Source organism: Rattus rattus, chromosome 6 (genome assembly GCF_011064425.1).
Source record: "Rattus rattus isolate New Zealand chromosome 6, Rrattus_CSIRO_v1, whole genome shotgun sequence".
Lineage (NCBI taxonomy): Eukaryota > Metazoa > Chordata > Mammalia > Rodentia > Muridae > Rattus > Rattus rattus.
This window is the reverse complement of record NC_046159.1, coordinates 40,236,731-40,260,346: the sequence shown is the minus strand read 5'-3', so window position 1 is coordinate 40,260,346 and position 23,616 is coordinate 40,236,731. Positions and strand designations below refer to the sequence as shown.

Sequence of the window (23,616 nt, the reverse complement as noted above, 5' to 3'; positions counted from 1 at the left end):
TTGAAGGAGTTGACAGAGATTTTTTGAGCCAGCATAAGGCAGAACCATCACTCTCAAAGTATTTGCATTCTGGAGGTACCAAGTGAAACTTTTCTAAAAATAACAATAATAATTAAAAACCCTATATAGGCTTAAGCTCTACCCACTTTTAAAATAAACTGTCTGAAGACAAGATTGTGTAATTTTAATGTATCTTAAACTTTCCCAGAAACTAAAGTGGGTGTGAAGCATACCGGGAAAGGTTTTTCAGGCTCATGTGGTCCTATCACTCACCAGTACTATCAGTCTTAGTAGGCTTCATAGTAAGTATAAACAGGAATGAGACTGAGCTCATATGATTGTTATATAATTGTTGTTCATCTCTCGTGAGATAATCTTATCATTGTAAAGCAGCCATTCAAATGGCCAAGGGAGAATTCAAATTTCTTCTATCCCAGTAGGTACAACTACATGACTTGTAACCTTGTATGACATACTTGAGTCAGAAAAGACTTAAATCCATAATTGAGTTTTAAATTGAATAGTTAGGACAGGAGGGAGGAAAGGAAATTATGAATCTTTCTATGCTCATTAATAGGAGAACTCATATTGGTGAGGTAGGAGGTGAAAACAATCTGTTGAAAACCATTTTCCACTTTATTACATGTATTTTATATCACTGTATTTATTTGCAACTCGTTTTTTCTTCTTCTAGTTGTGACCTTTGGGCTATCAATGTCTTCCCTTCCTTCTTTGTATAAGTAGAACTTTCTCCTAAAAAGAATGATAATGAGCCTCTTATCGATATTTAAAAACAGATAAGAATTCAAAATGACCTGTTTTGATTTGAACTATATCTGTATATACTGTATTTACCATATTCACGTAACATGTACACAGAAGGATAGAGTCCAGTAATCCCAGCACCTGGAAGAGTGTAACATAAGGATATTGCATTTCAGATTGTGAGTTCAGGGCCAGCTTGTACTATATCTCTAAGACTGTAACTCTAAGAATCAGAGTGAGCAGTTAAGATCACACACACACACACACACACACACACACACACACACACACACACACAGAGGGAGAGAGAGAGAGAGAGAGAGAGAGAGAGAGAGAGACCTATAGATTATATATATATATATATATATATATAGAGAGAGACCTATAGATTATATATATATATATATATATATAAAAAGAGAGAGAGATATAGAGAGAGAGAGAGAGAGAGAGAGAATGATCATTGCATAAAATAGATTTGTGGAGTGAAATGAACAGAAACAATAGTTTGCATAATAACAATGACACATAACTGTAGGAGATCATACAAATTTCAGTTTCTTCACCTAAGTTGGTAATGTCTAGTAGAGTTTTCTAGAGCAATAAAAGTGTTTTTTATGTATGTTGCACAATGTGGTATGCGGTTATTGAGTACTCAAAAATTGACTAGTGTTATCTGAGGAACTAAATTACGCATTTAATTTTAGCTATTCTGATTGTGAATAGACAAGGAAAGTGCCGGTTTTATTGGACAATTCAGCAATGGAATACAGGGGTAAGGGAACATATTGATAAAAGTTTCAGTATCCCTGGTATAAATGGAATCCAAAATAATTTTTCAGCCCAACTACCTTCTTGGAAATTGTCACAGTGTCCCATGGTATCTTAGGCCTATAAAGCTTAAATGTGTTTTCCTTCATTTCTCCCAACAGATCTTGAAAACTTTAAGACAAGAACAAGAAGCACAGTGTCAGTCCGTCGAGGTCAGGGAATGGTCCTCCTGTGCGGCCCGCCACCCCATTCTGGAGGTACATACAAATATGTCTGCATGTGCACACTGCGCTGGCGGATACTTTCCTTGCAGAATGTTTTCCCTCTTGACAACAACTGAGACAGTGCCATTTATATTGATATCCATAGTCCTTCTATACTGAGTAAGACCTATTGTGAATTTCTCCTATAATTAGAATAAGAACATATAAGACTGTACAAATGTCCCATGTCACTATATGCCTGTCACAAAGGAAAGGATGTCCAAGTCTGTCAGAGTCAGAATCCTCTCGTTTGGTCAGGCAATGTAGCTAAACTGTCAGTTCCTGTTATGTCTGTGCGGGTTAAAAGGAAAAGATGGTGCTGTGTCATTTTCTCCTATTCTCTGTATGGGAAGGGATCTATGGACTGTCTACATTAAGCTTCTGAAACCAAATATGTGCATTTTGATTTTCTATACCAACAAGCAATTCTCCAGCATTCTGTATACCAGCTGACTATACGGTGATTTAATTCCACTTGGTATCCATAGATACCACTGCTTAGAGTTATCCACAGACCCCGCAAATAAAAAGGCTCAGATAAACAAGGCTACTCCCTTTAGGGCAGGAGTAACTAACTTCCTAATCTCCAGTGTTTCTGGCCAGCCATTCCTAACTCAGGTGTAATGATTTGCTCTAGCAGTTAACAGAACTAATGAAAACAGTTCACTTATTTAGTTAATCACATCTAGGGGTAAAAGTCACTGAGATATGAAGTGTTTTAAACAGTCACCTCATATCCTGAGAAATATCCTGCTTATGTCCATAAAGAATAATACTGAAACATGCCAGGCAAACGTTATTGCACATTAATTCAGGGTTAAGTAGTGATACATATTAGAATTTCACAAAGGATATTTTATATATGATCATTTTGTCTGTATGTATGTATGCATATATATATATATATATATATATATATATATATATATAGTTTGTGAGATCAAAACATGGTATCAGGTTCCCAGAACTAAAGTTACACATTTTTGTGAACTGCTGTGTAGGTGCTGAGAATCAAACCCCTTTAAGAGCAGTCAAAGCTCTTAACTGCTGAGTTTTCAGTGACAAATTTGATAAACTCGGTAGATGGAAAGCTGGCTAAGCAGGTAAGAGGACCTGGTGCTCATACAGAGAACACACATTAAATTCCCAGCACCTATATGGTGGCTCATAGTCATGTGTAACTCTAGTTTGAGATGATCTGAACTCCCTTCTGGCTTTCTTAAGAACCAGGCACTCATGTAATGCACAAATATACATGAAGTCATATTACTCAGACATGTAAAATTAAAACAAAGAAATCTTTTCCTCTCAAAGATTAATAATATCTATTCTTAGGAGATATGATTTAGTGTGTTATCTACTATCATGAGCATATATTTCTGTTTGGCATTTGTGGCTGAAAGAGCAAACTTTTAATCGTGCTGTTTGAAACTTCTAGTTTTTTTCTTGTATTCAAAACTATAACTTCTTTTGTATGTATGTAAGAGGCAATCACTATGTATGTATGTACATATGCATGTGCATGTGTGTGTGTGTGTGTGTGTGTGTGTGTGTGTGTGTGTGTGTGTGTGTGTGTGTGTGTGTGTGTACAAGGTGATAGGTAAACCCTAGGACATTCCTTAGGAGATACCAACCTTAGTCTGTCAAATGCTTTGTCTGTCTGTTGTGTTCTATTTTGAGACAGGGTTTCTCTTGGGTCTGGCAATTTTAGGCAAGCCAGGTTCACTGAACAAACATGCATCTTTGGCTCTCCAGTAGTCAGATGATGGCACATACATACCGTCCCATAGATTTCTTTCTTGGGTTGTGGAGCTCACGTGTAAATCATCCTTGAGTTTGTTTGATAAACTCAACCACTAAGACACGTCTCACCTCTGCAAACTTACTTTTAAATCTAGTGTTACATTTAATATTTCCAGCAGAATAAACGATTAGTAAGAAGACTTGAAAACGTTCAGTTCGAGAATAAGCATGCTACCTGAGGCAAAACAGAAAGTAAAGTCTGTCTGAGATATGGAATTGTTAGGGTTTCTGGGGCTTGTGGTTTTGAAAAGGGGGTTATTCCTTAGTAATTCATCTTACAAATGACATCATAAGTGCTGAACTCAGACACAGAGGCTGTTTCTGGTTCTAACTGAAATCCTTATCTTAAATTGTACAAATATTTTGAAATCTTGAGGTCTCACTCTTCTTGTCTTGTAAGGGGAGGAACTTACAACAAATCTCTCAAATCTTTTTTAGTCATATTATTCCACAATTATAACTCAATAAATGCTAATGAATGTCTTTATTAAGTGTGTTTGCATTGTTGGGACCGATCCTTTTTAAAGGAAACCAGTTAACATAACTCTCAATATGTATTTTGATTCTGGTGAAATTTATTCAGATTAGTACTTATAAATATGTAATCTGATTAAAATAAAGACAGGAGTTTTGCTAATTTTTCTATGAGCACTTCTACAGTATTAAGCTTCAGTAACATGACAGTGATTCCAATGATTCATCTTAGAGGAATATTTTCAAAGTATTCCTCTTCACTCGTGTAATGGTAGCACTGAAAAGGACACAACGTGATGAAGCAAGAGGGCTGTGTTGCCTGATGATGAGGTACCTAACTCCTTCCCTCTTCCCACAGAGAATGTTATTAAAAATTGCCACAGATTTCTGAAATATGTCTGTCTCCATTGACAGCAGTCAGCATCTCTGAAATCTACTTCCTTGAGCTGTTCTGACATTCTTGACAGTCTTGAGGGTGAGAGACAAGGAAATAAATATTCTCATTATGGGCTCCATTAGAAGCCACGCACACAGAAATGCTGTGAGCAAGACAGGTGCAGCCTGGAAATTTTCAAGGAAACAACAAAGAACATCTTGAAGGTTATGAGGGAGCATGTCAGACATCTATCTGTTTTGTCCAGTGGAGTTAATGATTATCTGATCAAATCTTCTCCCTTCCATTCAGAAACCTCCAATGCAGGCTGTAGTTACAATTTTCTCATGCTTTTTACAACCTGAATGCCACCTAAAAGCTGGCAGAATAACCAAAAACTACCAGACCTACTGAGCATTTTAGACTTACCATATGGCATCCTGGTTTCAATTGTAACATATCACGCAGGGGGTAGGAAATGAGTCAGGCTCTTACTGTATCAGTGGGGTACTCAGCAAAGCCGTGAAATGTTCTGTAAGGCAGGCCGCTCATCCTGGTTCAAAAAGCATTCATTTTCAGACCTTCATGCAGTAACACAGAAATGAACAGCAAATAACCATTCTTGAGAAGCATAGATTTCCACTGTTCTGTCACTGTGGTGGTATCATTTTCATATGTATATGAAAAATATATGAAAACATAGGTTTTTAGCATTAAACAGGAATGTAGTCACAGAAAAATGAGTCTGATGTACTCTGGTTGTCCTTGGGTGCTCTTTTGTATTGGAAACAGACACCAGTGAAATTCTGGAAGGTACCCTTTAATTCTGCTACCCAGTGTTATCATTTGGCACCAAAAACTCATGACCTTTAGCTGAGCTCTCATTAAATAGGATTGAAATGAGATGTTTTGTGATGATTCCTTCTGGTGTAATTAAGTCCCCAGGTTATTCATCTATCAACTCTTTTTGAAGGGATATTTGAGTCTTTTCCTATGCCACCAAGATCCTTACTAGTCAAAACCAGCAGAGATCTCACCTGGGAATTCATAATAAGGGCAAACGCTCAGACCCCACTCAGGGCCAGTTGAACCAAATCTTACTCTTAATGAGATCTCCTGCTGTTCACATGCACACTGAAGTTTGAGAAACCCAGAGCTACTTCTCTGGTTCACACACACACACACACGCACACACACACACACACACACGCACACACACACACACACACACGCACACACACACGTGTACCCCTTACCATCTGGCCAAGACTGGACAGGTAGCTTTAGAGTTATCTAGGTAATCTGTGACAGCTGTAAATAGCCAACCATTTCTCGAGAACTGGGGTTGAGTCCCCCCAGTATATCATTGTAGAGAACTAAGGTTAACTCTGAGGTAGCACTAGATTTGAGATCCAGTCACTTTGATCATGTTCTACAAAACCAGTGCAGGGCCAGCCCTGCTGGGGTGGAACCCTTTGATTCCACATCACTCAAGCTGAATCACTGAAAATTTCTTATATAAATATATATTTAGGGCTGGAAAGGTGGCTCAGTGGGTAAAGTGATTTCTATGTAAGTCTGAAACCCTTAACTTCAGTCTCCATACCTACCTAAAATGAGGAGCAGTGGTGTGTTTTGTAAACTCAACCCTGGGATAGGGAGGTGTGTGTGAGATGATGGATCCTGGAGGCTCACTGACTAGTCAGTCTAGCCAAAATGGAGACTTCCAAGTTTAGTGAGAGACCATGTCTGAAAAAATAAGGTGAAGAATGATGGGAGAAGTCACTTGAAGTCAACCTGTGGTCTTCTGAATGTACACGCATTGGAAAATACTCTTGCAAGGACATGCACACATCACATATAATCTTTAGAAGCCTTTAAAATAAAGAATGGAATCATATGATCTTACATTTTTATCTTTGCGTTCAGGTATTCTTTTGCTTACAGGTAAGGAAAATTAATGTCTACCACTATCACATTCTAGGTATTCATCTTCAGGGATAGTGTTTGGTGAACAGGCATCTATTTCTAAACAGCTATCAGTCACAGTATGGCATCCTAGATGTTAAAAAAAGGAATAAAATTGGCTGATTCTGATACTAAAGCTGTTTTCATTTTGGAGATATTAGCTAGCATTTTCTTTGCTAGAACTTTTCATGCAGAGCACACACCCAGTAAATTTAGATTCCATTCCCAATAAATCAGACACATAGACCTACAACAGACCATCTGTGGAGTCCTTCATGGCATTTATACTGCCTTAGTTTATATTCTATATTCTCTTGATGCTAGTAATAAGCACATTGCAGCTTATCAATAAGGAGGATGAAGAAAGTGATTATGTGAAGACACAGAATGGTCAGTGCCAAGGTTACCACAGACTAGGGCACGTCACCTTTTTATAAATAGTAAAGTGGAAATGTGTTTTGTTCTCTTCATGTTAGGAATCTTTGTGTCCTATCCTAAGTCATTTAAATTCAAATTTCTTGGAGATATAGATCCTTTCCAACATCCTTGAACAAACTTCCATACATGATCTAATATATAGCCAGGCTATAAAACCGATGTCTATACATTATAAAAGTTGACATCTGACCCAGGAAACCCTTTTTGTTGCAAGCCTCCCCAGGATTCCCTAAGTTCTCCTTGATCTGGACATAGCCACATGGATTATCCTCAGAGCTCTAAAAGAATCAGCATGCCTTCCCCTACTGTGACTATTTCAGATGCACTATTCTGTAATCACTAAAGGACAAAATAAAGATAGAAAAGTGGGGCAGCCATGGTGTAGCCCTTCCTCTCTCCTATTACCCTACTGCGGACTTAAGCTGATTATGTACTTTCTGTGAGCTGCATTTCCTCATTTCAGCTTCTGTTACTATCCTCTCATATCTACTCAGCTTTCAGCACCAACATGCTATTCGCAGGATTAGATTCATCCAGTTATGTGCTCAGCCCAAGCTAGGCTGACGTGTTTCTGAGGCAGGAGTAATCTTACTGTGCTAAAATGTAATATCCTCTGAGGCCAGAATAACCACAAGGAGATCGACGCTGCAGTCATGCTACCTGACTTTCTACTTTATACCTCGTTCCCACTGCCTTCCTCATGCGTGTGCCCACTACTTGGCAATGCCTTATAGTTTTAGATTACCAAATACGTGTTTATTTGCTTCAAATATTAATCTATTTCATTGTACTATAGACTTTCAGTTAGCTTCTTGTCTTCATGTCTTACCAAATGATGTAATGGTGTACTAGATCTCATTTTATTAGTGTGTATGGATGTGTGTGTGTCTGGGGGGGTTGTGTGCACACGTTCATGTGTGAAGGCTATGGCAGGACACTGGATATACTGCGTCCATCTTTCTTTGCCTTCTTTCCTTAAGATACAGTCTCTCACTGTGTGAGGCTGGGCTAGTGGAAGGCTAGCCACTGTAACCCTCCTGCCTTTGCCACCCCTAGTGCTTGGGTTACAGGTACATACGTTGTTATTCCCAGCTCTTTATGTAGATGCTGAGGTTCTGAATTCAAGTCATCGGACTTGATGTCTCATGTTCTAACTCTTCTCCCTGCTTCAGGTCCCATTTTGACTGCATTTAAAACTTGAACCATAATACCTTGGCTTTTGATTCCAGAGTTATTGATATTTATGGCATCTACTTATTGATCCTTGCATATTGAATCATAGCACATAATTAAGATAACCTGATGGAATCTAGGATTTGCTGCCCTTTGATTTGAATAACGGGCCACAATTCTCAGGAAGTCATCCCTCTACTTTTACCTTCTGTCCTCTCCTTTCTCTCAGTGAACTTGCAAGCGCTAATGTTTCCCTGTGTCTTGGCTCAAAGCGTGAGTGTCAGTTCTTCATACAGTATTAATCCAACAGAACAGAATTGATCTTTGTCCTAAAAACTCAAATGTTAATAGTGTAAAGAGCTACAGAAACCATGGTGTTAAGTCACACAACTAAAACTTAGAAACATAACTTTATTATTTTTATTTGGTCATTTTCACGTGCTTAAGCATAAAATCAACAAACTACTTCTTAAAATTTTTATGGTTCTTGATTTACCCTCATGTAACAACACATAAGCAGGCATAAACCTTTCAGCTAAGTCTCCTGAGTGCTTCGTCCAGAGTTCACATCTATTATTAACACAGAGTGACTGTGCTCTGTTGTAGCTCTATTAAAATGCTGATTTAGCCATTTCTCTTAGATTTCTAAGACTCAAAATGACAGTTGAGAAAAACTCTGCCATAATTTTCATGTTTGTTAAGGTCAGTGTACTTTTGTTATGTTTGCATTTTCTATTAACTGTATCTACATTCTATTTCATTTCCTTATTTAAAAAAACAGGTGTTATATAAATATAAGAGCAGCCACGATTGTGTGTGTGTGTGTGTGTGTGTGTGTGTGTGTGTGTGTGTGTGTGTTACTGGCAATTATAACTAACTCTTTGAAAATGCAGGGCAAACTTCTCTGTCGCTGAGTTATATTCCCAGCTTCAGGGATATTTGGAGTAATTTAAAATATTTTGAATAATGTTGAACTGTTTTTCAATAGACTAAAGAATATTGTCTTTCACTTATTCTTATGATATTTAAAGTGAGCAAAATGTGAGAAGATTTTTAAATGATTATGTTTCTAACAATTAGATAATGTCATGAAAGCTGTAAAAGAAAGCACACAAAGTGTGTTGAGTTACGCTATTTTTCTGGTCATAATGGAATCACAGTTAAATGAGTATGTAGCCCGAATGGAGGGCGGCTCCACATTCTACTTTGTCTCATTCTGTGTGCAAATGTGTGTGTTTAATGAGTGCATTTATGTATTGTGTGCCTGCGTGCGTAATATGTGTGTGTGTGTGTGTGTGTGTGTGTGTGTGTGTGTGTGTGTGTGTTTCTGTGTATAGAAAGGGATATGTACCCATATTGGCAGTTTTTCATTTTTCATTTTAACTACAAGTATTTAAATATGGCCCTAAAAATCATGATTCGTTGTTGCTTGTACACCACTAAGGCAGCTTAGATTGGTCTCAATTTCATTGTACCTGAATAGTTTTTTTTAATTGGGTATTTTTATTTACATTTCAAATGTTACTACTTTTCCAGATTTCCCCTCCATAATCCCCCTAACCCACCCCACTTCCCCCTTCTTTTATGAGGGTGTTCCTGCCCCAACGACCCATCCCTTCCCACCTCCCTGCCCTGACATTCCCCTACACTGAGGGGTTGAGCCTTGGCAGGACCAAGGACTTCTCCCCCCATTGGTTCACAACAAGGCCATCCTCTGCTATATATGCAGCTGGAGCCATAGGTCTGTCCATGTGTACACTTTGCGTGGTGGTTTAGTCCCTAGGAGTACTAGTTGTTTGGCATTGTTGTTCTTATGGGGTTGCAAACCCCTTCAGCTCCTTCAATCCTTTTTCTAACTCCTCCAATGGTTGGCTGCGAGCATCTGCCTCTGTTTTTCCTGAGAGATGCCTTAAGTCCTACAAAACTTTTATAACCACAGCTGGCCAGTGAGCTAAGGCAGAGACACGGGGAATGAATGATTCAGAAGAGATCCTTTCATCATAGACAATCACATGACAGGTTCTTGTCGTGTGTAATCAGACCACAAGGCATGATGTTGCAATACTACTATAGCATTGTTGCTTAAGGATGTGAAAAATTATGTAATAGCCAGAAGCTGGAAAGAACCCGGATGTCCTTCCATAGAGGAATGCATAGAGAAAATATGGTACATTCACACAGCTTTTTAAAAACAATGACTACATGAAATTTTTAGGCAAATGGATGGAACTAGAAAATATCATCCTGAGTGAGGTAACCCAGTCACAAAAGAACACACATGGTATGCACTCACTGATAAGTGGATATTAGTCCAAAAGCTTAGTATATCCAAGAAACAATTCACAGACTTACGAAGTTCTAGAAGGAAGACCAACATGTGGATGCTTCAGTCCTTCTTAGAAGAGAGAACAAAATACTCATGGGAGGAAATAGAAGGACAAAGAGTGGAGCAGGAACTGAAGAAAATGTCATCAAGAGACTGCCCCACCTGAGGATCCATTCCATATGTAGCCACCAAACCCAGTTACTATTGCTGATACCAAGAAGAGCTTTCTGACAGGAGCCAGATATGGGTGTCCCCTGAGAGGCTCTCCCAGAGCTCTACTGATACAGTTGAGAATGCTGGCAACTAACCATTGGACTGAACAAGGGAACCCCAATGGAGGAGTTAGAGAAAAGACTGAAGGAGATGAAGGGTTTTGCAATACCATAAAAACAATAATATCAACAAAATAAACCTCCCCAGATCTCCCAGGTAATAAACTACCATCTAATCAGTACACATAGAGGGACCCATGACTCCAGCCACATGTGTAGCAGAGGATAGCATTGTTCAGCATCAATAGGATGAAAAGCCCTTGGTCCTGGGAAGGCTTGTTTCCCCAATGTAGGAAAATGCCAGGGCATTGAGGTTGGAATGGGTGGGTGGAAGTGGGAGCACCTTCATAGAAGCAGGAGGAGGGTGGAGGGGGTATGGAAGAGGGGGGAAAAGGGATAACATTTGAAAGGTAAATACATAAAATATCCAAGAAAAATAAATTTTTAAAAAGGATGTGAAAATCAGTCAAGCCCAGGCAGAACCAATACTAGCAGTACAATCTGTGCAATGTGTATCCTGTCCTCATTTCTAGTTCTTAGCTAGAGAACCTTATATATCTTCTTAAAGAAATATTCATCTTAATTCAGTGAGGGGAGCATTTAGTGAGGGGTAAATATTAGTCGTAATATAAAGACATGCATTATCACTGACATGAGGTATCTTTAAATTTTTAATGGTAAATGATCTGAAGGAAATCTTATTTGATTCCCCTTAAGTCTAGTATGTTTATGTCAACAATATGAAACTGGGCTCCTATCTTCTAAATATGATGAGCCAATTCCAACCTTTCTTCTATTACTTTACCAATGAGAGAAGCCATAAATTGTGAGAGAACTAACCAATGTGTCATGAGGTTGAAGAGTTCACAAATCCAAGCTCTATCATCTTCATAAAATCTGCATCTTCACTTCATTGTTTAACAGAACAAGAAGAAACTAAGAGCTGCATTACCATGCTTAGTTGTTTTATACACATTACACCATGCCAAAATGACATAGTAGATTATTTCATGTTATGAATATGGACTACGGAGGATTATCTGTCCGTATACACCATGCACAGGCTCTCTTCTTCTCAGGTATGAGGTTGTATCACTCAAAGAAAGAGTCAACAAAAGTTGAGGGGAGGAAGAGAGGCCTTACAGGTCAAGAAGAATAACCTATATCTTCCCTGTAGAATAAAACAAAGAAAAAATAAACAAGCAAAAAGAAGGAAAAGCGAAAGCAGTAAGATGAATGCGACCGACCGTGTCAGTCATCTCTAAAGATGGTCTACATGTTCTATGGTGCTCCTCTCATGATTTTTTTTTACTTCTTTGTCAACTCTTTCTGATACAACTGGAATGTTTCATAAGTCTTTTGAGTACCTAGATAGCAACAACTGTTCATATACTAGTAGAAAAAAGAACAAACTTATTATTGTGAAAAATATTCTGTGCCTGTAGATTAGTTCATTCTAGACCTTATATGGCTGAGCCTCCATTTTTGTTTTGTTCTCTTTTGTTCTGTTAACCTGCTGGTTTCTAAGAAATGTCCAAGAGTAACAGTTTTCATACTTATTGCCTTCACTCTTCTTTTTTATTCTGATAATGGAGGGATTTAAAATGCTTGGGTGGTTACAGTAAGTGCCATGTCATAACACTTAGAAACAGACTCATGTCCCTTAATAAATAGTTATTGAAACAATTAAAAAGAGAGGATCATTTCCTTGAAAATGCAAAAATATTTTTCAAATGCTTTGTTTTCTGCCACTTTTGCTCCTTTGTTTTATGTAAATAATTTTGTCCTTTATTGGGAAGAAAACAATGATTCTATTTACTTAGTGATCACCTCAATTATTCACCTTTTCTCCTTGACAACTATTAGTACTTTAATCATAGGAACTTGTAGAATGTTTTCTATATAGATTGAAGCTCAAATTAGGAATAACTCTTTGTTTTTAAGCTTACTTCTCCCCATATTCTATGCCCTTAAAAAAATGTCAGAGTTTGTCTCCAGTTGGATTTTTAGAACTAAAAGCCCATAGATCAAATAAAAAAATACAATGCAATATTTAAGGAAATGGCAATTTATAAGGTGAAAAATTTTACCATGAGGCTGAATGACCAACAGACTGATCATTTCAGGAAGTTCTACCACATGCCAATTTTTTTTTGTTGGGCTTCTCACTCTAGAAAACATGATGTTGGTTTGGATCACAGGTGCTAGTTGGGACATGAAGAGCCTAGTGATGTGAAAGCATATTATGTTTCCAGTAGAGTGCTACCAGGAATGAGCCAGCCAAAACAGAACAAATGATCAATGCTGATCCTTCAACAACAAGAGCCTGACTGAGTATTTGTAAATAAGCAGTGGACTTTCACAGCAGGATCCATGAGAACCACTTGTTTTTATGCTTGGTAGAAATAGGCTGTATGACTCTCAGTGGAAAAGAGAACAAAAGAAATGAATAGTTCTTTTGACACAGTTTCAGCATTGTATCACATGATATTATAGTGAATTACATAGGAAAATGAGAAATACTTTGTTAGGTTATAGAATTTAAACATAGTCTCTGGATAAATGCTCAAAAATTAAATGTTTTCCAGAATCAAAATTCTTGATCTTGTGAACCTTAGACTCAAATAAGAAGTTAACCAATTTTCTTCATTATTAAATTTTGATTAGCATACAAGGAAAATAGATTTCAACACAACATCTTTACACATAAATATCATGATAGATAATAGATTAACAGCAAGTGTTAAAGGTAGGATAAAGCCTTGTTATTCTACATAGTGTCTGAATTCTTGTTTTCAAAAATTATTTAATTAGCTGGCTATATATCAAAGACAAACATTAATATGTAAAAACAGTTTTGAAATAGGGTCTCAACATGTACCCAAGGCTGTCCTGGAACTAGCAATCTTCCTACTTCAGCCTTCTTAGTTAGGTTGCCATGCCAACATAGTGGGCTGCAAACTTAGATGATTTGAGTTTACCATTCTGGTTTGGGATTTTGACACTCACAGAATAAATAGAAAATTCCAAATCAAATGCATTGATTATAAAGGGACCAACTCTCCTGGCATTATAAACTATGCCAGGTCTTTAAGTCATAGCCTGCTTGAGAGAATAATCATGGCATCTTAAGTAGATACTATTCACAAAATAAGTTATCCATTTCACATTGAGCCAAGAAAATTTAGCCCTTCTCTCACTGTAACATACTACATTTTTCTCACATTAGTTAGTTGTAGGTTAACACATTATCGCAATCTTCACTGTCAAAATGAACCCCTGGAAAAGGGGATGTGTCATAATAATACTCCACAGGAATTCATAAATCCATATGGCAGGCACAGCTGGAGAGGTTGTTACAGTTAATAATGTAGCATTTTAGATGACAGTGGGCTGGAGAGATAGTTCACACTTAAGAACACTTGATGCTCTTGCAGAGGATCTGGGTTCATTTCCCAGAACTCACAGGATGGTTGGCTACCATTCATAACTTCATGGTCTATGCCCTCCATGAGCACCAGACTTGTGCATATTGGAAACACATGCAGATAAATTGGTCATATACATAAAATTAAATAATTGTCGTAAATAAAGACATATCCAAAAGTTTCTGCACTTTGTGAAGCAATTTGGAATATACACGCTGTTTCATTCCTTCAAACCAATTCACCCTCCAGGAAAATACCACTATACTTGAGCTGTAAGCACCTGCAGGTCAGTGCGTGATACTTTTTACTGAGCAATGTTTAATTTTAAAAAGGTAAAGAATTCTGAAAGCAAACTGTAGGTCATTTAGGTATCATATTTCTTTATTCTGTGCCCCCTATTTACTGAAAATATAGGCAGATGTGACAGCTTTAAATTCCATGTATGAGACAGATAGAGTTGAGAATTCTTTCTAATTCTTTCTTTTCCAATGGTTGTGATGGAGCACATGAATTAGGAGTTCAAAGGTGAAAAGGTCAGAATACCTAACTGGGTTAAAATCTGAGACTCTGGCAGAACCCATGAAGTATACGTAGAGGACACGGCATATACAAAAACTAAGCAACATAGAATGACCCCTCATGCTCTGTGGTATACGAAGGTAAGCAAACAGAATTGAGATGTTTGCTCTTGGTTGTTAGGGGGAGGAGGGCAGGCACATGAGTCAGTAACTGATGTGAAATAGGAAAATAGAGTATACTGGAGTGTCAAGGATTCCTGTAAGAAGATTAATGATGAAGTTTCAGTGTGAAGTTTAAGAAAATAGAGCAAAAAGAATAAAGGGAAAAACAGTATGTAATGCTTGAATAGGAAGGTTGTTCCAATCAAAGAGGTCGATTTGGGGGACTGTAAAGATGGCTCAGTGGTTAAGAGCTTGTGCTGCTCCTGCAGAGAACCCAAATTCGGTTCTCAGCACCCAGACCAGGCAGCCCACACCCCACCTGGAACAACAACTCCGAGGAGTTCAATGCCTTCTTCTGACACCTCCATGTGTGCACATACACACAATTAAAAACAACAAATCACTTTTTAAAAGGCACTGCCATAGCATATTAAGATAGGACTCAGGGCTATGTGTTGTGGTTTACTATGAAAGGAAGCCATAGAGCAATATAAAAATCCTATCGTTGCTTCTCTGACTCTTACCAACTCGCTCCTAGCCAGACGATAGTAATTCAAAATCAGAAATGCCAGTCAAAGTACTTCAAACTTAAGATCTAACATAAGAAGTCTGGCAGCTCAGTGCAGTCATTTTGTGGAAGCAAAATAGCTTGCCCTTTGATGGTTGGAGAACTAAAGACTAAAGATAGGATGATAACGTGTGTTCATAAAGAGTGGATTTTTAAAAAATTCATGGTGACATCAGGAGATATTCTGCGATGAAAGGAAATATGAAACTTTGACTCAAGATACAAAACACAAACAAGAGCTACACGTTTAAGGGTGACACAAGAAAGCACAGGATAACTGTAAGTCTTGCCCCTGTTACATGTTCAACTTAGTAAAAATAGAAAAGAGAAAGATAGGAAAGGAACATGGATTCTACGTATGAAACAAAAATGCTCATATAAAGAGTTGCCAGTAATATAGAATGGGGCTTAAAAGGAACTGGCAAAGATTAGAAAGAATTAAAGTCTGCAATGCAGAGTCAGTAAAAACTCAAATGAACATTACAGAAAATTGAATTAGTGATAAGCATGACTTACTAGATAAGTTTTTAATACAGAATTCAGAATGAGAGTATAATAATCAGAAACTTCATAAATATGGAAATGGGGGGAAAAGTTCCAATTCATGAGTCATCAAAGTAATTGATAAAGACAGACTCAGCATATACATGGTATGCTGTTATTTAATGTCGTGACCTGTTTAACATTACATTGCAGTTTGTCCCCCTTTTGAGTAGTAGAATAGTGAAATTTTTCCTCTTTGGGGGGAAAGTGAAGCACTATTACTACTTATTTTAATAAAAAGAAAAAAATAAAGATCCAGAAGTAGAGAAAAATATATGTGGCTTTCAACATTAGAAAACAGTAAAATCACTTAAGGAAAGAATGGGGTGACATAATCTACTGCTAGAGTTTCTATCTAGCATGCATATGATCCTGGGTACAACTGCAAAACCATTCAAACTTAGCAAGGGGTGTAATCTAATCAGAGAAAATTAAAGATCAAAATAACAAGGCATGCCTGAAAAACTACAGAATATAAGTAGGCAGTGCTATATACCTTACCACAAAAGAGCGAAGCATTTAGTTTCTAAATTAAACACAGCAAGCTCAGAGTTGGATATATGCTTGTTTAAACCAAAAGGTAAAGACATGAAACACTTATTTTACTAAAACAGACTTGTAATTTCTAATCCAAATCTGACTAATGATAAAATTATGAATGCATTACTCAATTATAAAGTCACTTAGTTTTGAAAAGGTAATTTCATGCCAAAATTTTAATTACCATCAAGAAATCCTACTTGCATTATTTACCACATATGGCTTCAAAGATCAAACTACTAACAGATATACAAGGAGGAATTTCTAGAGCATGCTTATTATTTAATTTTTTGACCGAATAAATGAAAGTAAAGATGTGAAGAACTTTAATATTGTGATAAGGTTATTTTTAATGTAATACACATGGATTTTTTTGTAGTTGCGTGATATTGCTGACTAAAGCTAGAATACTGCTTATTCTAGGGAAAAACTGAGCTACAGTCACAGGTGTCTTCAGCCTGTACCTTTTCTGTTACCTCTGTAATACTTACTATAATTGATCTTACGTTAAAGTTAAAAAGGAACAAAATTCAAACAATATTTAATAAGGATTAGTTTTTCCATAATGTAATCAAATAAACAACTAGTTATAGATGACTTTTGTACAAGAACAACACAACAAATTATAACAGATCAATCTGTGTAAATTTCAACTCATATTTTCATTATCCAAGGTGTCAAAGAAACAAGGCTTCAAACGTGGCACAAGAGAGAATAGATAAACCTGTACTTGCAGAATATATGAAAAGTTTATTTTCATGTGACTCTCTCCTAAAATTTATTGTTAGGAGCCGATCAAAGGATAAGGGGGTGAAGTGGCTGACATCTGCCACCCAAGTGGCATCTGCCGGGACAGTCATTGTCAGTGTTGATTCAGCTGAAGGTGATCTGCCTGGATAGTTAGGTGCTGCCTCGTCCCTTGGAGCTCTCTTTGCTCCCTTTTGTCCTTGAAGCTGCTTGGTAGAAGATGATCTTTCTTGACTAGAGGAAGATCAAGGATGTACAAGTAGCTGGGCTCCCCAATCTCCAAAAAAAGATCTGAAGAAATCAAAATCTGTAACAAGGATTTGCCTGATAAAGTTACAGGGAAGAAAAGGAACCACCCAAGAGACATGGACTAGAAGAACATAAAAGACAAATTCATGGGGTGTTGGGGATTTAGCTCAGTGGTAGAGCAAAAATTAAAAATGGGTTGGTCCCCAGCTCCAAAAAAAAAAAAAAAAAAAAAAAAAAAAAAAAAAAGACAAATTCATCAAAATTAAAAATAGTGCACGTGACACGTTCAAGTGAACCTTTGAGAGACATAGGAAAATATATCCAAGGAAGCTCTCTCCAAATAAAATACAAGTTCACATTGTCAGGATGAAAAAGAACAAGCAATTTTATAGAAAAGGCAAAGTCTAAAGAGAAAGCTATACGAAATTATTCTATGACCATGTGAACATCTGGATAAATGAATAAACTACTAAGATTGAAACAAGAAATGGGAACTAGACCAATTCTCACGGAAGGAATGAAAAGTTGTCAAGGGTTTACTTCTTTCAAGTGTCTTAGGAAATATATTTTATGAGAAAGATCTTTCAAATTTTACAGTAATTCCTTTGCCAAATAATTTGTGTCAGAGCAAAGACAAGATGAAACAGACAAGTCAGAGGCTTATCATACGAAACTAGATTAATTCTGGCACCGGAACTTGTCAAAGACAGCAAAAGAAGCAATGATGTCACATGTGAATGTTAGGAACACACTGTAGGCATGTCAGGAAATATTTTAAGTACTTTACAAACACACAGAATCCATCTTAGAGATGTAAAACTCCATGAAATATTAAGTAAATTTGATATTCCCTAGCAACTCATAAACTAAGACTTTTGAATATTTGTATATTATATAGAATGAAAGGAATTTCAAAGTACAAATAACCCAGAGCAAGTTTCTCCTAGCACCCCCTAAAATTGGTAGGTAAAACTCCAGCCATATCCAGATTTAAAACATAAAGATTTATAAATTAAGATCCAAACATAGTGACTGGGAAAATGGCTGAGTGCAGAAGGCACTTACTGGGCAAATATGAGTACTGGACTTTGTGTGGACAGAGACCATGCAAAACACCAGAGATGCTTGCCTGTAACCCCAGCACTCAGAACTCCAGAGCTGAGTAACCATTCTGGCTGAACTGACAAGCTCTGAGTGCCACTAAGTGATCCCCATCTTAGTAAGTCCAGAGGAGAACCACAGAGGAAGATGCTTTATGTCAACTTTGGGGATCCAAGTGAACACAGACACATGTGCAGTGCACACAAACTCAAAACCACACATGTGAACACATGTATACTCATTCATGCACACTATGACCTACTAGATGAAAGGAAATCCCATAGTTATTGGAGGGTATGGGGCAAAAAAAGGAACCAAAGACAGAATAGTTCACAGGGTTTCAGTATATCACAATTTTTTCTGTGTTATGTTTGTATGTCAAAGCGTTTTTACTCCTAATGTCTTTTCTTTTTTATTGGATATTTCATTTATTTACATTTCAAACATTATACCCTTTCCATGTTTCCTCTCCACAAAACCCTTATCCTATCCCCCTGCCCCCTGTTTTTATGAGGGTGCTCCCTGCCCACCCATTCCGTGGCCCTACACTGAAGCATCAAGCTTTCACAGGACCAAGGGCCTTTTTTCCCATTGATGCCAAATAAGGCCATCCTCTGCTACATATGCAGTGGAAGCCATGGGTCTCTCCATGTGTACTCTTTGGTTGCTGGTTTAGTCCCTGGGAGCTCTGAAGTGTCTGGTTGGTTGATAGTGTTGTTCTTCCTGTGGGGTTGCAATCTCCATCAGCTCCTTCAGTCCTTTCCCTAACTCCTCCATTGGGATCCTCATGCCCAATTCTAATGTCTTCTTAAAAGAATATGGTGGAATTCAGGAATCTCTGCCATGACGTTTTAATATTTATTCTCTGAATAAAATAAAATAAAATACATAAAGTAACCAGACATCTTAGCACTAGCCTTTGCTATGGTGACAGGGCATACAGGTTGCCTACAAGCCATAGAACTCTTTTTTTTTTTTATTTTATTTTTTTTTAACTTGAATATTTTTTATATACATTTCGAGTGTTATTCCCTTTTCCGGTTTCCGGGCAAACATCCCCTCCCCTCCCCCTTCCTTATGGGTGTTCCCTTCCCACCCTCCCCCATTGCCGCCCCCCCCAACAGTCTAGTTCACTGGGGTTCAGTATTAGCAGGACCCAGGGCTTCCCCTTCCACTGGTGCTCTTACTAGGATATTCATTGCTACCTATGAGGTCAGAGTCCAGGGTCAGTCCATGTATAGTCTTTAGGTAGTGGCTTAGTCCCTGGAAGCTCTGGTTGCTTGGCATTGTTGTACATATGGGGTCCTGAGCCCCTTCAAGCTCTTCCAGTTCTTTCTCTGATTCCTTCAACGGGGGTCCCTATTCTCAGTTCAGTGGTTTGCTGCTGACATTCGCCTCTGTATTTGCTGTATTCTGGCTGTGTCTCTCAGGAGCGATCTACACTTCTGCACTTCTTTGCTTCATCCATCTTGTCTAATTGGGTGACTGTATATATATGGGCCACATGTGGGGCAGGCTCTGAATGGGTGTTCCTTCAGTCTCTGTTTTAATCTTTGCCTCTCTCTTCCCTGCCAAGGGTATTCTTGTTCCCCTTTTAAAGAAGGAGTGAAGCATTCACATTTTGATCATCTGTCTTGAGTTTCATTTGTTCTAGGCATCTAGGGTAATTCAAGCATTTGGGCTAATAGCAACTTATCAATGAGTGCATACCATGTATGTCTTTCTGTGATTGGGTTAGCTCACTCAGGATGATATTTTCCAGTTCCAACCATTTGCCTACGAATTTCATAAAGTCATTTTTTTTTGATAGCTGAGTAATATTCCATTGTGTAGATGTACCACATTTTCTGTATCCATTCCTCTGTTGAAGGGCATCTGGGTTCTTTCCAGCTTCTGGCTGTTATAAATAAGGCTGCTATGAACATAGTGGAGCACGTGTCTTTTTTATATGTTGGGGCATCTTTTGGGTATATGCCCAAGAGAGGTATAGCTGGATCCTCAGGCAGTTTAATGTCCAATTTTCTGAGGAACCTCCAGACTGATTTCCAGAATGGTTGTACCAGTCTGCAATCCCACCAACAATGGAGGAGTGTTCCTCTTTCTCCACATCCTCGCCAGCATCTGCTGTCACCTGAGTTTTTGATCTTAGCCATTCTCACTGGTGTGAGGTGAAATCTCAGGGTTGTTTTGATTTGCATTTCCCTGATGACTAAAGATGTTGAACATTTCTTTAGGTGTTTCTCAGCCATTCGGCATTCCTCAGCTGTGAATTCTTTGTTTAGCTCTGAACCCCATTTTTTAATAGGGTTATTTGTCTCCTGCTGTCTAACTTCTTCAGTTCTTTGTATATTTTGGATATAAGGCCTCTATCTGTTGTAGGATTGGTAAAGATCTTTTCCCAATCTGTTGGTTGTCGTTTTGTCCTAACCACAGTGTCCTTTGCCTCACAGAAGCTTTGCAGTTTTATGAGATCCCATTTGTCGATTCTTGATCTTAGAGCATAAGCCATTGGTGTTTTGTTCAGGAAATTTTTTCCAGTGCCCATGTGTTCCAAATGCTTCCCTAGTTTTTCTTCTATTAGTTTGAGTGTGTCTGGTTTGATGTGGAGGTCCTTGATCCACTTGGACTTAAGCTTTGTACAGGGTGATAAGCATGGATCGATCTGCATTCTTCTACATGTTGACCTCCAGTTGAACCAGCACCATTTGCTGAAAATGCTATCTTTTTTCCATTGGATGGATTTGGCTCCTTTGTCAAAAATCAAGTGACCATAGGTGTGTGGGTTCATTTCTGGGTCTTCAATTCTGTTCCATTGGTCTATCTGTCTGTCTCTGTACCAATACCATGCAGTTTTTATCACTATTGCTCTGTAATACTGCTTGAGTTCAGGGATAGTGATTCCCCCTGAAGTCCTTTTTTATTGTTGAGGATAGTTTTAGCTATCCTGGGTTTTTGTTATTCAGATGAATTTGCAAATTGTTCTGTCTAACTCTTTGAAGAATTGGATTGGTATTTTGATGGGGATTGCATTGAATCTGTAGATCGCTTTTGGTAAAATGGCCCTTTTTACTATATTAGTCCTGCCAATCCATGAGCATGGGAGATCTTTCCACCTTCTGAGGTCTTCTTCAATTTCTTTCTTCAGTGTCTTGAAGTTCTTATTGTACAGATCTTTTACTTGCTTGGTTAAAGTCACACCGAGGTATTTTATATTATTTGGGTCTATTATGAAGGGTGTCGTTTCCCTAATTTCTTTCTCGGCTTGTTTCTCTTTTGTGTAGAGGAAGGCTACTGATTTATTTGAGTTAATTTTATACCCAGCCACTTTGCTGAAGTTGTTTATCAGCTTTAGTAGTTCTTTTAAAACCCACTCTGTATAGCCAATTTAAAGTAGCTGTCCTTCCTATCGTTCCTTGAGAGACACGTATCACTAAAAAAAAAATACCTGAATTGTCAGTAATCCGCTTTCCTCTGCCTGGAGTCATTCAGAATCTCCAAGGGCAAGTGTTCAGTGAGGTACATTAAATCTGCACTCAGTAATTCTCATACAGCTTGGCTTTCTGTGGTGAATGATGGAATACATACACACACATGCACACGCACATGCACTCATGCACATGCACACATACACATAGATGTGATGTGCACTCACACAGGCACACACATACACATGCAGGTGTTCCCACGTAGGCACACAGGTACACAGGCACAGGTACACAGGTACACAGGTACACAGGCACACACATACACACACACACACACACACACACACACACACACACACACACACACACACACCCCGATACACATGTATTTGTAGCCCTGTTCCCTGAGGGCAAAGCAACCCAGTTAAGAAAATTGCTTCTGCCTGCCACACATGTGGCCCATACATATAGAGCCACCCAATTAGACAAGATGGATGAAGCAAAGAAGTGCAGGCAGACAGGAGCGGATGTAGATCTCTCCTGAGACACAGCCAGAATACAGCAAATACAGAGGCGAATGCCAGCAGCAAACCACTGAACTGAGAACGGGACCCCGTTGAAGGAATCAGAGAAAGAACTGAAAGCTTGAAGGGGCTTGAGACCCCATATGTACAACAATGCCAAGCAACCAGAGCTTCCAGGGACTAAGCCACTACCCAAAGACTATACATGGACTGACCCTGGACTCTGACCTCATAGGTAGCATTGAATATCCTAGTAAGATCACCAGTGTAAGGGGAAGCCCTGGGTCCTGCTAAGACTGAACCCCCAGTGAACGTGCTTGTTGGGAGGAGGGCGGTAATAGGGGGAGGGTGGGGAGGGGAACACCCATATAGAAGGGGAGGGTGAGGGGTTAGGGGGATGTTTGCTTGTAAACCAGGAAAGGGAATAACACTCGAAATGTAAATAAGAAATACTCAAGTTAATAATAAAAAAAAAAAAGAAAAAAAATTGCTTCTGGGTAAGTGCATGATGCTAAGGGTCCTGGTTCATTTACAGGTTAGAAAACTTAAGTTCTTGTTGACAAAATTTTTATTGTCTTTTTCATACTTAACTGGGGAAATGTGAAGTTTGTCACTATCGATTAAACCAGTGAAATAAGAAGGGAGGAAAGGACAGTCACCCTTCCAAGAGCAGCAAGCAAGTGTTATGACAAATATGTAGTGTTTGAGTTTACAGGAGACAGCCTTCTATATTTGCTGTCAGCTGGACAACCTTCCTTAAATTCCAGCAGAGGATTATGTCCCCAGCAGTAGTCTTGAAGAGCTGAAAATACAATTAATACGAGTTTTCTTGACTTGTACTAACATTCCAGAGAGCACATGAACAGTGAAAAATCAAGTGTCAATTAAATGCCGAGAGCCAAAGCTCAGCATGCTATAGTAGGCCGTTCTTTCAGTCTTCCTACTAAGAAAGGCTTTGCTGAAGAAGTCTCACTGAAGACACTCCACTGTTAAGAACCGCACGTGACCTCCCCAATTTGGGTCTCAGAGTAGATCCATTAAGCTTAAAGTACATAAGCGTTCGTGCAGCTCTACAGAAATGATCGCATGACAGTGAAGTCTTGTTCAAAGAGCAAGCTAGGTAAAACTAAAATTAATCCTCCCTAATCCTAGCTTTAAATGATCTCTTTGCCGTGCCAAGTGACT

General features: G+C 38.3%; 1 protein-coding gene across 1 annotated transcript in view; it reads left to right on the top strand.

Annotated features, from left to right (window-relative positions):
• Positions 1–23,616, top strand: part of Cntn4 (contactin 4) — a 952,979-nt gene that overhangs the window by 694,463 nt on the left and 234,900 nt on the right. The window contains exon 7 of the mRNA XM_032906003.1: positions 1,698–1,793. Within this exon, the coding sequence (XP_032761894.1) occupies positions 1,698–1,793 (96 nt within the window). The remainder of the gene's footprint in view (positions 1–1,697; positions 1,794–23,616) is intronic.